Source organism: Arachis duranensis, chromosome 1 (assembly GCF_000817695.3).
Source record: "Arachis duranensis cultivar V14167 chromosome 1, aradu.V14167.gnm2.J7QH, whole genome shotgun sequence".
Taxonomy (NCBI): Eukaryota; Viridiplantae; Streptophyta; class Magnoliopsida; order Fabales; family Fabaceae; genus Arachis; species Arachis duranensis.
The window spans coordinates 1,591,306-1,608,445 of NC_029772.3; the positions used below are offsets into that span (position 1 = coordinate 1,591,306).

Sequence of the window (17,140 nt, forward strand, 5' to 3'; positions counted from 1 at the left end):
CTTGTTCACAACAAACAACTTAGTTGGCTGTGTGGTTATTTTTGTGTTGAATTGTGTTTGAATATTTATAGATCAAAGTGACAGCACTACCAATGTCCATTGGCAAATGTTATGCTTGGAACCTTGTGAAAGAAACAAGGGAGATGGAAAAAAAAAAAGAAAAAAAGTTATTGGCTGAAGGAGGCAATTATATATAGAAGTATTAGGGGACAACAACTTCTGTGATTTGTAGCCATTAAATACTTATTAATGATGATTTTAATGATGTGAGATTGGTGTGAGATTTTATCCAATAACTCACTTTTATTTATTAGTTACATGCTGGTCAGAATTTAATTGTACAACTATAATTTTAATAAAAATATTGTAATTATTTTTTATAGAAATATTTTTCAAGCATATTTTTTAATAGAAATATTATACTATTTAATTAACCAACTAACAATACTATACTACCAACACTTGGCCAACAAACATAATTTTAATCGCAATGTCAAAAAATATATTGTTGGTTATTTTAAATCTTAAATTAAAAAATTCTAAATCTTAAATTTTAATAATATAAAAAAACGATATTAGTTTAAAATATTGACTAATATTAATAGAAAATATTAATTTTTTAATATTAGACCAAACAAATCGATTTAATCAAAAAATTAATAAATCAAACTTTAAATGAATCTAAATTAATATTTTTTTTATAGAAGACAACTAAAATATTTTTATTATAAAAAATAACTAAAATATCTCTATTATATATATTAATTTTGTTAACTCTTGTTTAGCTAAATCGATTTATCCGATATTTATTTTTCAGAAACTTTAGAACTACACTTTTTTTTTTTGAAATTTTAGGGTCTTGTCATTATACTTGTAAATTTAATATAAATTTTTAGATGTCTTTAACTTTTTATATGAGTTAGTCATTTAATGCATTAAAAAACAAAAAGTTTATTTTCCCGAATATCTCTCATTTAATAAAATATGCGGTCTCCAATTTTTTTTAGAAAAAAAAAACATAAGTCTCATGCAATTTTGTAAATCAAAAGAAACAAGCGAGAGGAAACAATGCTATTATTATTTTGACCATGCATTTACAGCTAGCTAGCCGGCTAATTATATATAACATTGTTTTTCTTCGCATTCTTTGTTGTGTTTTCTCTAGAATAATCATATGAAGCTGTAGTTAGCTTTATGATAGATACAGAACTTCGTGATTAACACTCAAGATTCCACCTTAGCTTCTTTCTTGACTTGGAAGGTAAATACAAAAATACGGCTTCGTTGTAATCTAAACTAAAATTAAAACACACTGTAATTGGAAGGAGAATACAAATTAAAATACAGACAAGAGCATAGTGGTAAATGCTAATTCACATTTTCAACGATATTTCATGAATAAAAAAAATTAGTCACCAAAATTTTATGTATATTCCATAAAATGTAAGTATACATTTAATAGTATGCCAACGAGTAATGCAAATATAATTTTTCATTGAAAAATATGTGAAATAATACGTATAAATATATATAATATGTAATAACTAATTTAATGACAAATTTTTTGTGTTTGTGAGATTTTTGTTTACCTTTTAAATATTGCGTCTTAGCTTTTGTATAGAATTTACACTTTGGAAGTGATAATAAACAGTAGATTTTTAAAATTCAATCAGGGCACAATTGGAATTCATACAATGGTAAAAAAATGTGAAGAAATAATTATGAATATTTATATATTATTAGATCCATGTATCCAAATATAAGGTGTATTAATAATTTAATTTAGTTAAAACAACAAAAATATTTTTGAACAGATAAGGTAGATATTTTAATTACTTTACTGATAAATTTGACTAAAATATTTTTAAAAATGTTATTTGTACACTAAAATCAGCTACTAAAATTAGTTATTAATGTATTTGTGTATAAATACACGTGTAATTTAATTTATTTTCAATGTGTATTTATATTTCAACATACATTTTATACTGATGATTAATTTTGATGATTAATTTTAATGTAGACATAACATAACTCAATATTTTATAGTCACTAAGAGTGTCATTGATTTTGAATTTAGTTGTTTACCAAAAGAGCTAGTTTCACTTTAATTTTTACTCCCAATTAATAGTAATCATTACATATATTTTGGGGTTGTAAATGATATAGATAGTAATGACATTACATACTGTGATATAAATCAGTTATAACTAGTTAAAAAACTCACTGACATTATTCTTAACAAAGCATAATTTATTATGTACTATGATATTGAGTTATTTTGTAATAATCCATGCATGTAGAGCATAGTTTTATATTTTGTGAATTTAAACTGAACTTTGTCCAAATAGAAATTGTGAAAAAAACTTATTATAGATTGTTTCATGACTAATTGTTCCTATATTTAAGATACTTTTATATTAGCAAGAATTGTTTCATGAATTTTTCGCCAAAATGTTTACAAAACATTACCATATTTTGCATCCTTGAATCAACAATTTCCACACGCAGTAACTATAATTTGCACCCATTAGTAAATATAATTTAGACGCATCTTATTTTATTTCTAACTTCCTATTATGATTCCACCATTGATGTGGAAGAGGGTTTAGCAGTAAATTGTATCAACTGATTTGCAAATAAATGATTTGTTAATATAAATATTACAACATTACTCCAAACTAAGGGTGGCAAAAGAGCATGTCCACTCCACTCTGTTTATTGAAATGTTCTTAAATTTTTATCTATTTTGTCTAACCATGGATTAACGGGTTAGTAGGTCAAGTCCGCCAATTCTTTTTTTTAATTATTAAATATTAAAAAATATATAATTTCATAAACATTTCAATAAACTTGTAATTTTTAAAGACATAAAAAAATTATAATTTTTAAATTTACAAATACTAAAGTTTTTATAATTTTAAATATCTAATAAGTATAATCATCAACTAAGTTTTTAAAAACAAAATAATAAAATTAACATTGTTCAAAACAAAACAAATATTGTTGAAATTTCTAATCAATCAAATATAGTCCAAACACTAAATTATAACTTAAAGTAAAACAAACAAATATTTCAAATAAAAATATAAAAATAACATTTCAATTTAATTATCATCTTAAAGGGCAAAACTTGCTCTCTTCCATCGAAACCCGCCAAAACCCCTCGATTAGGCGGTGCAGGTTAGACTGTCTTTTTTATTATAGTGATCTCAAATTTTTAGCCTGACTCGCCTTTTTTTTTTCGCGAGTTACGCGAGCCGACCCGACAAGTTTCGACCCGTTTGCCGGCTGTAGTCCAAACACACAAATGTAGGTTATAAAAATAAGTTGATTATACCCAAATAAGAATGTCAATTTGGTACGACTACACTTAAGTATAACTTCATATATCACTTGTGTACTCATGAAATCAACTTGATCTACTTGTATCTTTTCAAACCCAGGATGTGGAGTAATAGTCCAAAATAGTTAAGTTTGTATGCCAATCTGAGAAATTCTAGCTTGAATTTGCTCCAAGGAGGGTATCTTGGCTCAATTTCAAGGCATAGGCTTCTATGCATTACTGCTTTTTCATGGCTGAATGTGTCAAAAGAATACTTCCCATGGTACCTTCCAAAACCACTTTGCCCAACACCTCCAAATGGTAGTGTATCACATAAAAACTGCACATACATGTAAATAACTAAATATATATACATTTATGAGTTTGTCTAAACATTTAATTTAGAAAAAGTTATGAGATCGATTAGCACCATTTTAAACTTAAAAACTAAGGTGCACACACATGACCTAAAATTGAAATGAATCCTACTACGTAATCGGAAAGGTGGAAACTCAGGTGCAGTCGACTTCACGTGAAGTTGATACTTGAGAGCCGTTAGATGAAAATTTAGTCAAATCAGTCAAATTATCTAACAGCTCTCAGTTACGTGAAGTCTGACTCCACTTGAGTTTTTACCAACCAAAAAATGCAAATTAAGATAGAGAATTACTTGAACCATTGTGTCATTAAATGTGACACTCCCTGAGGAAGTTTCTGTAAGAATCCTTCTCTTTAAAGTCTCATCTTTGGTGAAGGCATAAATGGCAAGCGGTTTTGGCCTTGAATTGATAAACTCGATACTTTCCCCAATTTTATTCACCTGTCCATATGATATTATCATAAATTATTATCGGAAATTCTAACATGGTATCAGAGATATAATATTCTCTTCAGTTTCGTCATATTTTTCTCTGCAATTTAGTTACTCTTAGTTCTCACCGTGATTATGGGAAGCAATGGACCAAAAATTTCTTCAGTCATTACGTCAGCATCTAACGGAGGATCAAGTAAGATTGTGGGCTCAATGAACCTGAAAAGGTAGAAAGAAACTAATGAATTGAACCAACTTACCTAATCTATTCATGGAACTACTACATAGATTGGAACAGAGGAGGAGACTGCTATTACAGGTGTTTTTCTTCTACCGAGCCACCATGAACAATGGAAGCTGCAACAAGAGGATCTTTAAGAAGATTGCAGAGTCTCGTGAAGTTCTGCTTGTTTACTATTCTGGAAATCACCTTTGACTCTATTGGGTTGTCCCCATAAAATCTTCTAATTATCTTCTTTAACAGTTCTACCTAGAATTTAACAAAAACATTGTTATTGTTGCTACGGTTAGAAATATAATCACTCATATATATTAATTTAAATAGAGTAAATACCCAACTCAATCCTTGTCCATTTCTATGAAGGACAAAGCGATTTCTATCCAAAAAAGGGGACATTTTCGATTCTCTTGAGTTTATTTGTATTTTGTGGGGGTTACATAATTAGAGGTAAGAATAATAATAATGAGGATGAAAAAAGTGTTAGTAACACTGATAGTAATTGATTATATTGTTGAAAAGATTTGTGTGGGAGGTTTAAAAATTAAAACCCCCACAAAATACAAATAAAATTCACACAAAATTAATTTTTGTTATTATTTAACAATTTTTTTAATAAAAGAATCGTATTGTCCCAAAATAAAAAGATTGAAGATTAAAGTGTCTATTTTTTAAGACAGAAATCGCTTTATCCTTTGTAAAAATGGACAAGAACCAAATTAGATTTTCGTTCATTTAAATTAGAACTTTAACAAACTTTGCTTGTATTGATTTCGAAAGACAATGTTTTAAAACAAAAATACTGTTTACATTAAAGATCAATGTCTATATATTTGTGTATAAATATATTTATTTAACTTAATTTAAATATATATTTTATATTTCAACTTATATTTTATCAAATGCAATAAGAAGTTATTTCAGAATAAATGGCAGTTACCAAATGAGAAGAGACTTTCTCCTCAACAAGCACATAGTCTATTCCAATGCATGCCTGTCCGCTGCAAGGTCCCCATTTCCCTCCTACGATTCTTTTCACCGCCAACTTGATCGATGCCATTCCCACAAATTAAAAAACGTAAACAAAAGCCATGTTAATCTATATACACATCTTGCATAACATTGAGTTGAAAGAAAGTACCTTAAAATCTGAAGGATTAGGCAGGGAATCAAGAATAGCTGGGCATTTTCCACCCAGCTCTAAAGTAACCGGAGTCAAGTTCTTTGCTGCGGCCGACATCACAAACCTTGCTACCCGTGGACTTCCTGGATACGTCGAAAGCGAAACATGAGTCAACTATCTTAGGTGGCCACTAAAATCAATTTTGTATAGAATTGTGAAACATAAATTATGTTGCCACAAATTTATTTGTACTCAAAATCAATTTTATAAAATCAAATTTATTCAAAACTCTAGATTAACAAATATCAATCCAAACACATATATAATGGTTGATTTTGTGGCTATTTTTGATATGCATATAGTATTTTATTTAACTATGCTAGGTATACATTAAAATTAGCTATTAGTATAAAACACATATTAAAAATAAGTTAAATTATATAATTATATATAAATATATGGTAACTGATTTTGATGTGCAAATAACATTCTTGAACTTTATCAGCTAGCCAATCTTATATATTGACACAATTTAATATAAGAAAAGCACCAAGCAAAAGGCATTAGATTACTCAACATACATGATTAAATATCTCAATACGTAATAATTAAACCAAGTTGAGTGTTGCCGAAAAGAATAAGGTACCAGTGAAGAATATTTTGTCCCATTTGTGTAGCAGAAGTTGTTGAGAAACGGCTGCACCTCCCTCAATGACCCTGATAGCATTAGAGTCCAAGTAGCGAGGAATCGTGTTTGCAAGAAATGAAGAGCATGCTGGAGCTTGCTCTGAAGGTTTTATTACAACAACGTTTCCAGCAGCTATGGCACCGATTAATGGATCCAATGCCAGCACTGCATTCACGCATACTCTAATTAATAACCACTTGCTTGAAGAATATATGCCACAAAATTAAAACTTTCACTAGATATCTTTAAGGAAAAGTCCAGGGACCAACAAAAGAAAAATGAGTAATTCCACATCATTGTATTCACACCATTAAAAATATTATTTATAGTTATTTGATGGCTATAAATTATAAAAGTTGCTGGTCTTCTAGCACTCCTCAACTCATTAAGTGCCTCTATAGATGTCTGTTGAGTTTAGAAATAATAATTATTGATGATGACAAATATATATGCATTTAGTTGGGTTAAAAGTCTAAAAATTAGTTTAATTTGATAGAAATTTTATGACTAGGGATGTGTGTGAGTGTGCTTGTTTGTATGACCAAAAAAAAAAAGAACAAAGCTTGTTGCTGCTGCTGCTGGAGATTTACCGATCCGAGTGAAGCAAATCAAAGTTAAAGGTAGTTCACTTTTTGTTGGTACTAAAATCTTTCATCAAATAAGCATAGAAGGAAAAAGTCAAATAATGAAACCACAAACAAAATCAAAACGTTGATTTGGTTTAAAAGAAAAGTGTTAAAGTTATGATAATCAAAATATATAAACAAAATAGTTCTTTGAAATTACTATGAACTGCTGCAACAATTCGAAAAAAGAGAAGGAAAAAAGTTATTTTTATTCAAATCAAAATGAAGGGTAAAAAGATGAAAAATTTGAAGCCAAAGTTTAAGATCATGGGTGCTGATCTTGCAAGTACTTAGAAGACATCATCAACTCCAAAGACCATCACTAAGGACAGCAAGAACAACTCAAGTATCTATGATCCTGCTTTTGTAACGCTGCGCCACTTATTAATTATGGCTTGTTTTTTTAATTTATAATTAAAAAAATCTTTGAAGAAGTCATGCTTGTTATTCATGTATTTTTGTGTACTCTTAAATAACGTTTGGTTTGAGAGATATAGACACTGAAACATAGACATGGTAGTATACGTTCATTGTTTGTTTATTGAGATATGAAATTTTAGTAGACACGGGAGGACACGCAAGTATATAAATACACAAAATTTGTGTACTAAACCAAAGGGTGGAACACAAATTTTTAGACACAGACACAATTTTTTTCTTTTTTTTTTTCAGTTTTGCCCTGATCTTTCTTCTTCTTCCATTTTTTACGTTATCCCTCTCTCTACATCAGTTCTTCTTCCTTTTCTCCCTCATACCCAAACTACCATCTTCACCTTTCCCCTCCCTTTCTCCAACCAAACAACCATTGCCTCTCTTCCTTCCCTCCTTCTTCTCTCCTTTTTCTTTGTTCTTCGCTTCTATTTCATCACCGTCGGCGTTGCCTTTTGGCATAGTTGCCTTCAGATCTGTTTTTCACGTTATCTCCAGATTCGTTATTCTTCTTCCTCTTTGAGTCTGCCACTTTCACTTCTCCCATGTCGCCTCTCCACTGTCGCATCTCTCCTACTTTTTCTCTTTGCCCACTCTTTTTCTGATTTATTTTAATTTTTCTTCTTAAAAAAATAATTGTTGAATTAATTATTAAATAGAGTTCTTGCAGCCACTGATAGTTAAATTTATTGTTAAAATTATTAAAAAATTTTGTTATTTATTTTTTGGATTGATGAAGAGTCTGATAAATAGTAATGGTGGTGGTAAAGGTAGATGATGAGAATATTATAGCCTTTTTAATAATTTATGTGTCTTGTGTGTTTATGTTCCAAACATAAAATATGTATACATGTATTTTGTGTCTGTGTCTTTTTTATTTATGTCTGAGTGTCTATGTCCTTTGGTATACACTAACCAAACGCAGCTTATATACTGTTTGGAGATCTATATACTATTTTGGAGACGATAATATGGATTAAAATCGCCTGACGCGCACGCATCATATGACATTTTGGCACATATCCCAAAACGAACAGAGGGTTGTGCAAGCGCCACGATGCCTTCACGCGAATAGCACAAACATAATCACGCGTACGCGTGACCGACACCTACGCGTCACCCCCTCAGTGAATCCTGTGCAGCCTTGTTTTTCGTATCTTATCTTTCTAAATCATACTTTCTTTCTTCTTCTTTCTTCTTTCTTTTCTTTCTTCTTTATTCTCCCATCTTTTTCCATTCTTTATCTTTCTTTACTCTTCTCTTCTTCTTCCCCCTTCTCTCATATTTTCTCAATCTCACATTCTCCATCATCTCTCTTTATCACCTTCTTCTCAAGGTTTTTTCTTTCTATTTTCTCTCTATTTTTCCTCTTAATTATTTACTTTTGCATTATTTTATTTGGTGTTAGAAATCTAATTGGGTGACTACTTTCTTCTAATTGCTTGTGATTATTATTATGGAGTAGTTTGACAATTAATATTAAATATTTTTTTGGATGCTTGCATGTTCCAATTTAATTCTTTCTCTATCATGTTAAACATGCATACTAAGTGTTTGTGAAAAAGCCCGTATGGTATTGTGTAATTTTAATTGTTCTATCTTTTTACTCTAATACCTGTTTTTCACAAAACCCTTTTCATATTTTATTAATTTAATATAATTGTCAATACAAACATGATTGTTAGTTTGTTACGAGTGATAATACATTTTAATAATTGATGCTTGATCTATGCTACTCATGCCTTTGCCGACTTGCTAATAAACATCTTGCATCCATTACCTACAATGTCTTGCAATATTTTCATTGATGAACTGATCTCATGAAATTGCGACCATGCCTTTCGTTCACTATTTTCCTTACCTGAGCATTGGTTATTACTTGTCGTGTCCTCTTCTTTGCTCTAACCTTTGGACTTACATGTACCTTTCTTTTTCTCTTTCAGGATGACCACCAAGAAGGAAAAAGAGAAAGCCACTACCAAACCACCAGCAAGGAGAGGAACAAAAAGAGCATTGGCGGAAGAATCGCCCTTAACATCAGTCAAGCCTTCAACAAAGTGGGTCAAGAGAATCATTAAGGTTGAGGAAACTGAGAAAGTCTTTCCAGCAAGGGACGCTGCGCGGTTCACTAACCGCTACTGTGAGCAAATGTTTCCCATTTTACCTGTAAGGAACTACAACAATGAACATCTTCTTATCCTCCCTATCAACATTGTTGACTTGGTAGAGCCCCGCATTGACAGAAGACAATGGGATTTCTTACGGAAACAGCCACGGCAGGTCAATCTCTCATGGGTAGTTGAATTCTACTCCAATTTTCACATGCCAACCCTGCAGTCTGTCTATGTCCATCAGAAGTAAATCCCCATATCGGAAGGAGCCATTCAGTGAGCTTTAGATCTTCCCCTTGCTCCAGAAGGATTGGATGCATTTCAAGAAGCCTCTTTCAAGCGCCAGAGATTCCAATTTGACTGAAAAGTCGTTCTCAGAATTATAGCACTACCTGGCAGCAAATGGATCTATGGTTACCATCGATCCCGACCTAAGGGCATATTGACTTTAGCACTTACCTTGGAGGCTCGAGTGTGGGCACAGATTATATCCCACTATGTCTTTCCGAGCACTCACGAGTCCTCCTTCACTGCGGACATGGCCGTTCTCATCTGGTGCATCCTCACAGACCAGCCTCTCAATTTACCAAGATACATCCGGCAAGTCATGGAACACGTGCAGATTGCGGGCAACCTACCTTTTTCCGCTTTGGTTTCAGATCTCGTCTTCGCAGCCGGAGTCTCCTACAGAGTTGGGGACACCAAAGTCATGATTTCTCGAAAAGATCAGTATGTCCCAAACGGAAAATACATCAGACACCCAACAATCACCGCCAGCCGAATTGAAGACCCGGCCAGAGATATCCCTTCTCCTTTCACATCACAAGCACCTTCAACAAATCAGCTGCTCCTTCGGATACTTCAGAGGTTGGACCGGCTAGACCAGTAGGCAAAGCGCAGGGAGTGCCGTAACAAGCGCCGATTTACATACCTCAAGGAGCTTATTGTGGGAAACCACCCACCTGAAAAAGACCCAGACACTCCGGACTCCACTTTAGCTACCAGCACTGGGAGCCATGACGACCCCGACTGTGGAGATGCTGCTACTAGCCCCCCTTTGTTCCTGACTGATGGTACCGAGGACGGTGCCAAGCTTTAAGTATGGGGAGGTCGGTCAGTACCTGACTTTCAGAGGTAATCTTTCTTTCTCAAGACCAGTAGATTATTTTTTATTTTTCTTCTGTTAGATAGGATAGACTGCATAGTAATAAGTGTTTGCATATATGTTCTACTTGGTTGAAAAATAATAAGTTCTTTTCAAAGACCCTATTTTTGAAAATTTCACTAATTCAAACCAAAATTTTATGTTAAACTTGTTTGAAGACTGTAATTTGGAACATGGTTTAGAGTTAGAACACACAACCCAGTAAGATTTTGAGCCTAATTGTATGGTTACATTATTTGATCATTATTTTTATTCTTGTGTGTTTTCTCTCCTTTATGATTGCAATCTATGGTTTGTTCCACTCTATATGTCCATTGTTTAATGTATGCATGCATATGTATGATTGAGGCTATCATTTGTTATTAACTTACTATCCTAAATGGCCTACCATTCTAATTACCCTTGTTTGCCACCTTGAGCCTATATATCCCCTTTGTTCTTTATACTACCACATCACTAGCCTTAAGCGGAAAAACAAGTAATTACCCCAATTGAATCTTTGGTTAGCTTAAGATAGAGATTGTGTGTCAATTAAGTGTGAGAAACTATGGGGACTTGGGTTAATAAGGATGTGTATTGCTTAATTAATGAATATTAAAAGTATGAATGCTACTCATGTGAAATTATGAAAACCAAATGCATTGATGTTATAATGCTCCCTCCCAAAAAAAAATTATATTTATGTCTCGGTTTAATTTTAGGGGAATGGAAGCACGCCAATGATAAGTTTAATAAAAAGATCAATGCATATGAGGTGAAATAAAAGAACATTTAAATACATGAGTAGGTGCAACATACAAAGTGAGATTATAGGTATTTAGGCATGATTTTAGAAGCATAGGGAGTATGTGTGTGTATGTGTTAGGTGAGAATTCAGGATAATCAAGGATTCAATTTTTAGCTCACTTGGCCATACATGTACCGTCACTCTTACCTAAGCCCCATTACAACTTTATGAAAGACCTCGTGATGTTTGCATGTGAGCATTAGATATTTGTTGATTGGTTAGATGAAGAACAAAGTTTTAGAAAGCATGAATGGAGGAGACTAGAGTGGACTACCCTATACACCTGAGTGACTAGAGTGCATATACGCTCCTAGTGAGGGTTCAAGCTTGACTCTATATTTTCGGCTTTCATGAGCTATCTCCTCACAAGTTTACTTGTCTTTTATTGTGTGATTTGGATTAGTGGAATTTGATTTTTGTTTGTCTTGGAGGACTTGTTTGTTTTCTTAACCAAGTAGGCTTAGACATTTCATCATATAGTTTCATTCATATGTATAGGTTGCATTGCATTGCGTGAGTCTTATTGTCCCTACTCATTCTTTTTGATTTTTTTGAACTTAGCATGAGAACATGCTAATATGTAAGTGTGGGGAGGTTGATAAACTGCTATTTTACAGTTTATCATGTGCTCAATCGAGTGGTTTTTATTAGATTCTTCCCATATTTATCCATGTAATTAGCATGTTATACATTTGCCTTCCTGATCTAATACTATGATTGAAAACCTGCTTCCTAAGCCCTTAAATTGTTAGATAATAATCCCTCTCTATACCGTTCGATGCCGTGATCTATGTGTTCAGTGTTTTCAGGCTTTATAGGGCAAGAATGGCTGGGAGAATGAAAAGGAAGCTTGCAAAAATGAAAGGAACACAAAGAAACAATGAAGCTGGCCAGCGAGACGTGACGCGCACGCATAGCTGACGCGTGCGCGTGATCTGGAGCATTCTATAGCGATGCGCACCGCGCGTGCGCGTGCCTAGCGCAGAAGATAAGCGCGTACGCGTGACTGACACGTACGCGTGACAAGGAATTTCGCCAAACGACGCGCACGCGTGACATGCGCGATGTACAGCAGTTGCAGAAAAATGTTGGGGGCAATTTCGGGCCGGTTTTAAACCCAATTTCGGCCCAGAAACACAGACTAGAGCAAGGGAACAGCAGAGACTCAATACACATTCTCATTACGCATAGTTTTAGTTTTGAGTTTTGAATCTAGAGAGAATTCTACTACTTCCTCTAGATTTTCCTCACATTCATGGTTTTTAGAGTTTTATTGCTTTTTGCTTTGGATATTGAGAAGAGTTATTAACTCCGTTGAAGACTTCATTATTCTAGTTAGTTTCTTTACTTGTTACTTACTCTTTCATATCCTTAATCCTTATTCAGAGTTACAATTGGATTATTTTTAGGATTTATTTATGCAAAGAACCATTTTTACCTTTAATTAATTTTCAGTTATTATTTATCATGTCTTCCTTTTATTCATCTCTTAATACTGTGAAAGTCATATTCATGTTAATGGAGTAGTTCTCCAACTTGACTTGGGGGTTGATTAAGAGGAGACCCTTGAGTTGGAATGCTCAAGTGATTAGTTAAATTGGAAGTTGTTAGCTAATTCTCTATTTACTGACGCTAATCCTTCCCAAGGGAGAGGATTAGGACTTGCGAACAAGAGTTAGCTTAATCACTTGACTTTCCTTTATTTAGTAAGGGTTAACTAAATGAAAATAACAACCTCTTGATACTACATTTGAGAAAATCCAACAATGATAGAACTTCCAATTAATCATTCTCCCAGTCGAGACATTTTTATTCTGAATATATAAATCTTTTTTATTTACATTGCTTTAATTCACAATCCTTTAATTTTCTGTTCCTTAACTCTTAAAAAAATTCTTGAAAAATCTCTTATCAATAAAATAGCATTCTTTTGTCAACTCGTTGGGAAACGACCTGAGATTCATACTCCCAGTATCTTATTTTTAAATTTTGTGACAACCCTTTCTAAATTGATAAGCGAATTTTTGTTGGTTAAGAACTGTATTTGCAACGTATTTTTTATATTAAATTCTTAATTAGCCAAATGTCCAAAAAAATCGTATTTAAAAAAGTAAAGTTCAAAAATCGTATTTTGAAAAATAATAAAAAATTTTATTTTATTGTAGTGAAAAATCCCCTAAATGCATGCCAAGAGAATTTGCAAACAAAGGAAGGGTTATGGTTTTAATTTTTTTATTTTTTGGTTTTTTGAAACAATAAATTACCAATTGTTCCGGTTCACGCTTCACACACACAAATTAGAAATGATAAACACTAACGATAATCTATCATTTTAATTCGAAAAGTGAGTGAAAACTAACAATAGTAGATCAAATATACAAAAAAAAAAATCAATTTAGATTATTTTAAAAAAAAAATTAAATCCTTTTATTTTTAAATGAGTCTTACTGTAAGTGTCTTAACAACATATTTTGAAAATAATACTCTCTCTTTTTTTAAAAATAATTATTTTTTTAAGTGCATATTTTTGTCAAAATATATTTTTTACTAAATCTACGTTTATTTACAAATACATGACATTTAATTTAGACATAGATATAAAAATACAAAATCACATTTGACAAATGAAATATACATTATTTTGGAACACAAATTAATATATTTTGTATATATATTTCTTGTCAGAAAAAATTTAAAGATAATAGACGAAGACACACTTTATTTTTTTACTTTTTTAATTGCCACTATCAATTTTTTGTAATTATATTTTTTATAATTCTATTTTTCTTTCTAAATTGTGTGAAGAAAAAAATAAAGATAAGTTGAATTTTTTATTATTTATTTTATTTTATATTCAATTTATTATTAAATAAAATATAAAAATATTATTTTTTATTATTTTTTATCATATTCTCAGTGTCTTACCTTATTCTCAAAATTAGCAAACACAATTTAAATAAACTTCTAAAATAAAAAAGATAATTATTTAAAAAAAATCTTTAAAAAAATCGAATAAAAATATAAATTTTTTAGACCTTAAAAATACTATTTATTAGCTAATTCCTAAAAATAAAACTAACAGGAGAGACAGAGAGAGAACGAATGAAGAAAAAAAATATGCATGGTGCCAATATTAGATTAAAAACTGGCAAGTCATATTTAGATAGAATCTGAAATTTTGACACTCACTGATTGGGAAGTTCCAAGAAGAAAATATGAGAACCACACCTAGTGGTTCTGCCAATACTTCTCCTTTTGCTGGGAAGAAAAGCAAAGGTATATCACTCTGCAACCTCCAACCAACACACACAAATATTAATACCTCAAAATTTAATTATTAATTCTTAATTATCATATATTAATGCTAAATTAATCTTAAACTTCTTAAAAATTTAATTGTAAAATATATTTGATATAGATAAAAAATTTTAGTAACAATTAAAATAAAATAACTTAAAAATATTTTAAATTTTTTAATAAATTTTAAAAACAAAAAATATCTTATAAAATTATAGAGCTTGCTAGCATAGCACTCAGATAGCATTATTAACAAATAAATATAATAAGAACCTGCCTTTTTAGGGGCCATCCATTTCTCAACGCAGCTCAAGGAATAGGTGGCTGATTTCCCAATCGCACCAATCTACAGAAGGAATAATAATCAATGACCAATAGAAATTAAAACAAATAAAGGAACAGAAAGAATCCATAACTACTACTGCAATCACAAACGAATCATTATCTGCTGTAAAGTGAATATATAAAAATACTTAGAAACATTTTTAAGTGTTTTAGACTCTCAGTGATTTTAATTACTAATTTCAATTATATACCTGCAACATTGGTTCATTGAACTGTTTTACGATAAAAATCGTTTATTGATTTTTTTTAATATAAAATTTCAAAAAATATAAAAAACATTTGACTAAAACCACCTGTCTTTTATATTTTTTTCCTCTTGTTTTTAAATAGTTATCAAACTAAAAAACGTTAAACTTAAGAAAAAGTATAAAATATTAATATATTATCTATTAAGTTATTGCTAACAGTAATTAATTATTATATTTTATTATTTTAAATATATATACAAAGAGATATATTTAAGAGATATATTTATAAAAATACTTTCATTAAACACAATTATAAAAAAGGGATTTGGATTTTTTAAATTTTGAATTTTTACTTTAGAGGATAAAGTGTGATCTTCTATCTTGAATGATTTCTCTTTCATTTTTACTCTTAGCCCCACTTATAAAATAAATGGTGAGAGATCACACTTTACTTTTTAAAGTGAAATTGAAACTTTTGAAGATCTAAGTTCATAAAAAAGACATTTTTATTAGACACATTCACAACGACACTTTCATTAAACAATGTTTATAAACAAGAATTACTACTAGAATCCTTGTTAGTAACATAGCGAGATTATAAACTTAAATAGCAAAAATAAGCCGTAAAACTTGATAATAAACTCATCAATTTATTAATTAACCTCATCGCGGAAAGCTTCAACAGGATGCTTCCCAAGATCTTGGTAAAGAGATTCAGATATGGCATCTTCATTCTTGTGAACAAGATCAAGAAGAGCTGTGAGCTGGTTCTTCCTCCATGTAACACTTCTTGTGCTTCCACTTCTGAAATATTGCCTCAACTCTCTCACGGTTTCTTCCAAAAATTCACCGTTGATTTCCATTATTGCCACTTAGCCACTCTCCTCAATATGACAAACAACCACTAGAACTAACTCTTACTTCTTTTCTTCTCTTCCTTTCTATTTATGTTTCTCTTTTTCTTTTCTTTTCATTTATTTATTTATTTTCTTCCTCTCAATGGCAGCCGAGAATTTCTTTTGGTGGGGCTGGCCTCATAAATGACATTGTTGATGCAATCACCTAACGAATCGACCTCGTATTCAAGAGAGTAAGTCTCAACTAGTAGGGTGATGCATTATTAAGTATATTTAATGTACATTTTAAGACTAGTTATACTTGGTTTGTTTGATATAATTATATAATATGAGATAAACTGGTCTTATAAACAATTTATTCGGAATTTAAATTTTAACTTGTGCATGCAGTAATAGTAAATTTTTAAATGAAATTTAGATCTGTGATAAAAAAAGATAAATTAATATTATGATATTATATCATGATTTTTATAAAAAATATTTTATAATTTATTTATTGTTAGAAAATTAATATATAACAATTGAAAAGAGAAAAATAAACTCCAACCAAACGGGACAAGTATTAATTCGTCGTGGATTTAGTTTTTAGAGTAATACCCCAAATAGGTCCCCACAAAATTTACCATCCGACAGTTTTGTCCCCCACAAAATTTAACTAAGATTTCGTCCCTGAAGTTCTCAGATATCCCCCAGATACGTTCCTAAAACCGTTTGATCCGGTTAAAGTGGTGACGTGTCAGGTTAACTATGACATGTCACTTTTAGGACATTTTGGTCCCATCCACGCTGGACAAAACGACGTCGTATTGGAACCAGGGGCAAAACGAAGTCGTTTTGGGAAGGACAAATTCATCCCCACTTAGACAGAGAATGCAAACGGCGCCATTTTCATGTTGGGGACTTATTTGCCTTATAAGAGTATCTTAGGGGACCTATTTGACTTATAATTCGTGATGTTAAAATAAGATATATTTACTTCAACGCAAATCTTAAAAACACATTAACATTGGTCTATTCATTTATCAAAATGGTAACATAAACCTGAAAATCCAAATATGTTAACCACACAAATATTTGGCTTCAATAGCAACACAAACCAAATCAAGTCAAAAGAAGGTTTATTTTCTTCAACATAAACTAAACGAAATCA

At 31.2% G+C, this 17,140-nt stretch overlaps 1 protein-coding gene across 1 annotated transcript; it reads right to left on the minus strand.

Annotated features, from left to right (window-relative positions):
- Positions 1–3,030: 3,030 nt before the first annotated feature.
- Positions 3,031–16,100, minus strand: LOC107478472 (aldehyde dehydrogenase family 3 member F1). Its single transcript, XM_016098635.3, has 10 exons — positions 15,796–16,100; positions 14,878–14,946; positions 14,493–14,589; positions 6,144–6,350; positions 5,516–5,640; positions 5,315–5,419; positions 4,454–4,626; positions 4,265–4,355; positions 3,996–4,145; positions 3,031–3,665 (listed from the first exon to the last, which is right to left on the minus strand). The coding sequence occupies exons 1-10, from the start codon at positions 15,994–15,996 to the stop codon at positions 3,423–3,425; spliced, it is 1,461 nt and encodes a 486-aa protein (XP_015954121.1). The 5' UTR covers positions 15,997–16,100; the 3' UTR covers positions 3,031–3,422.
- Between the last annotated feature and the right edge of the window lie 1,040 nt (positions 16,101–17,140).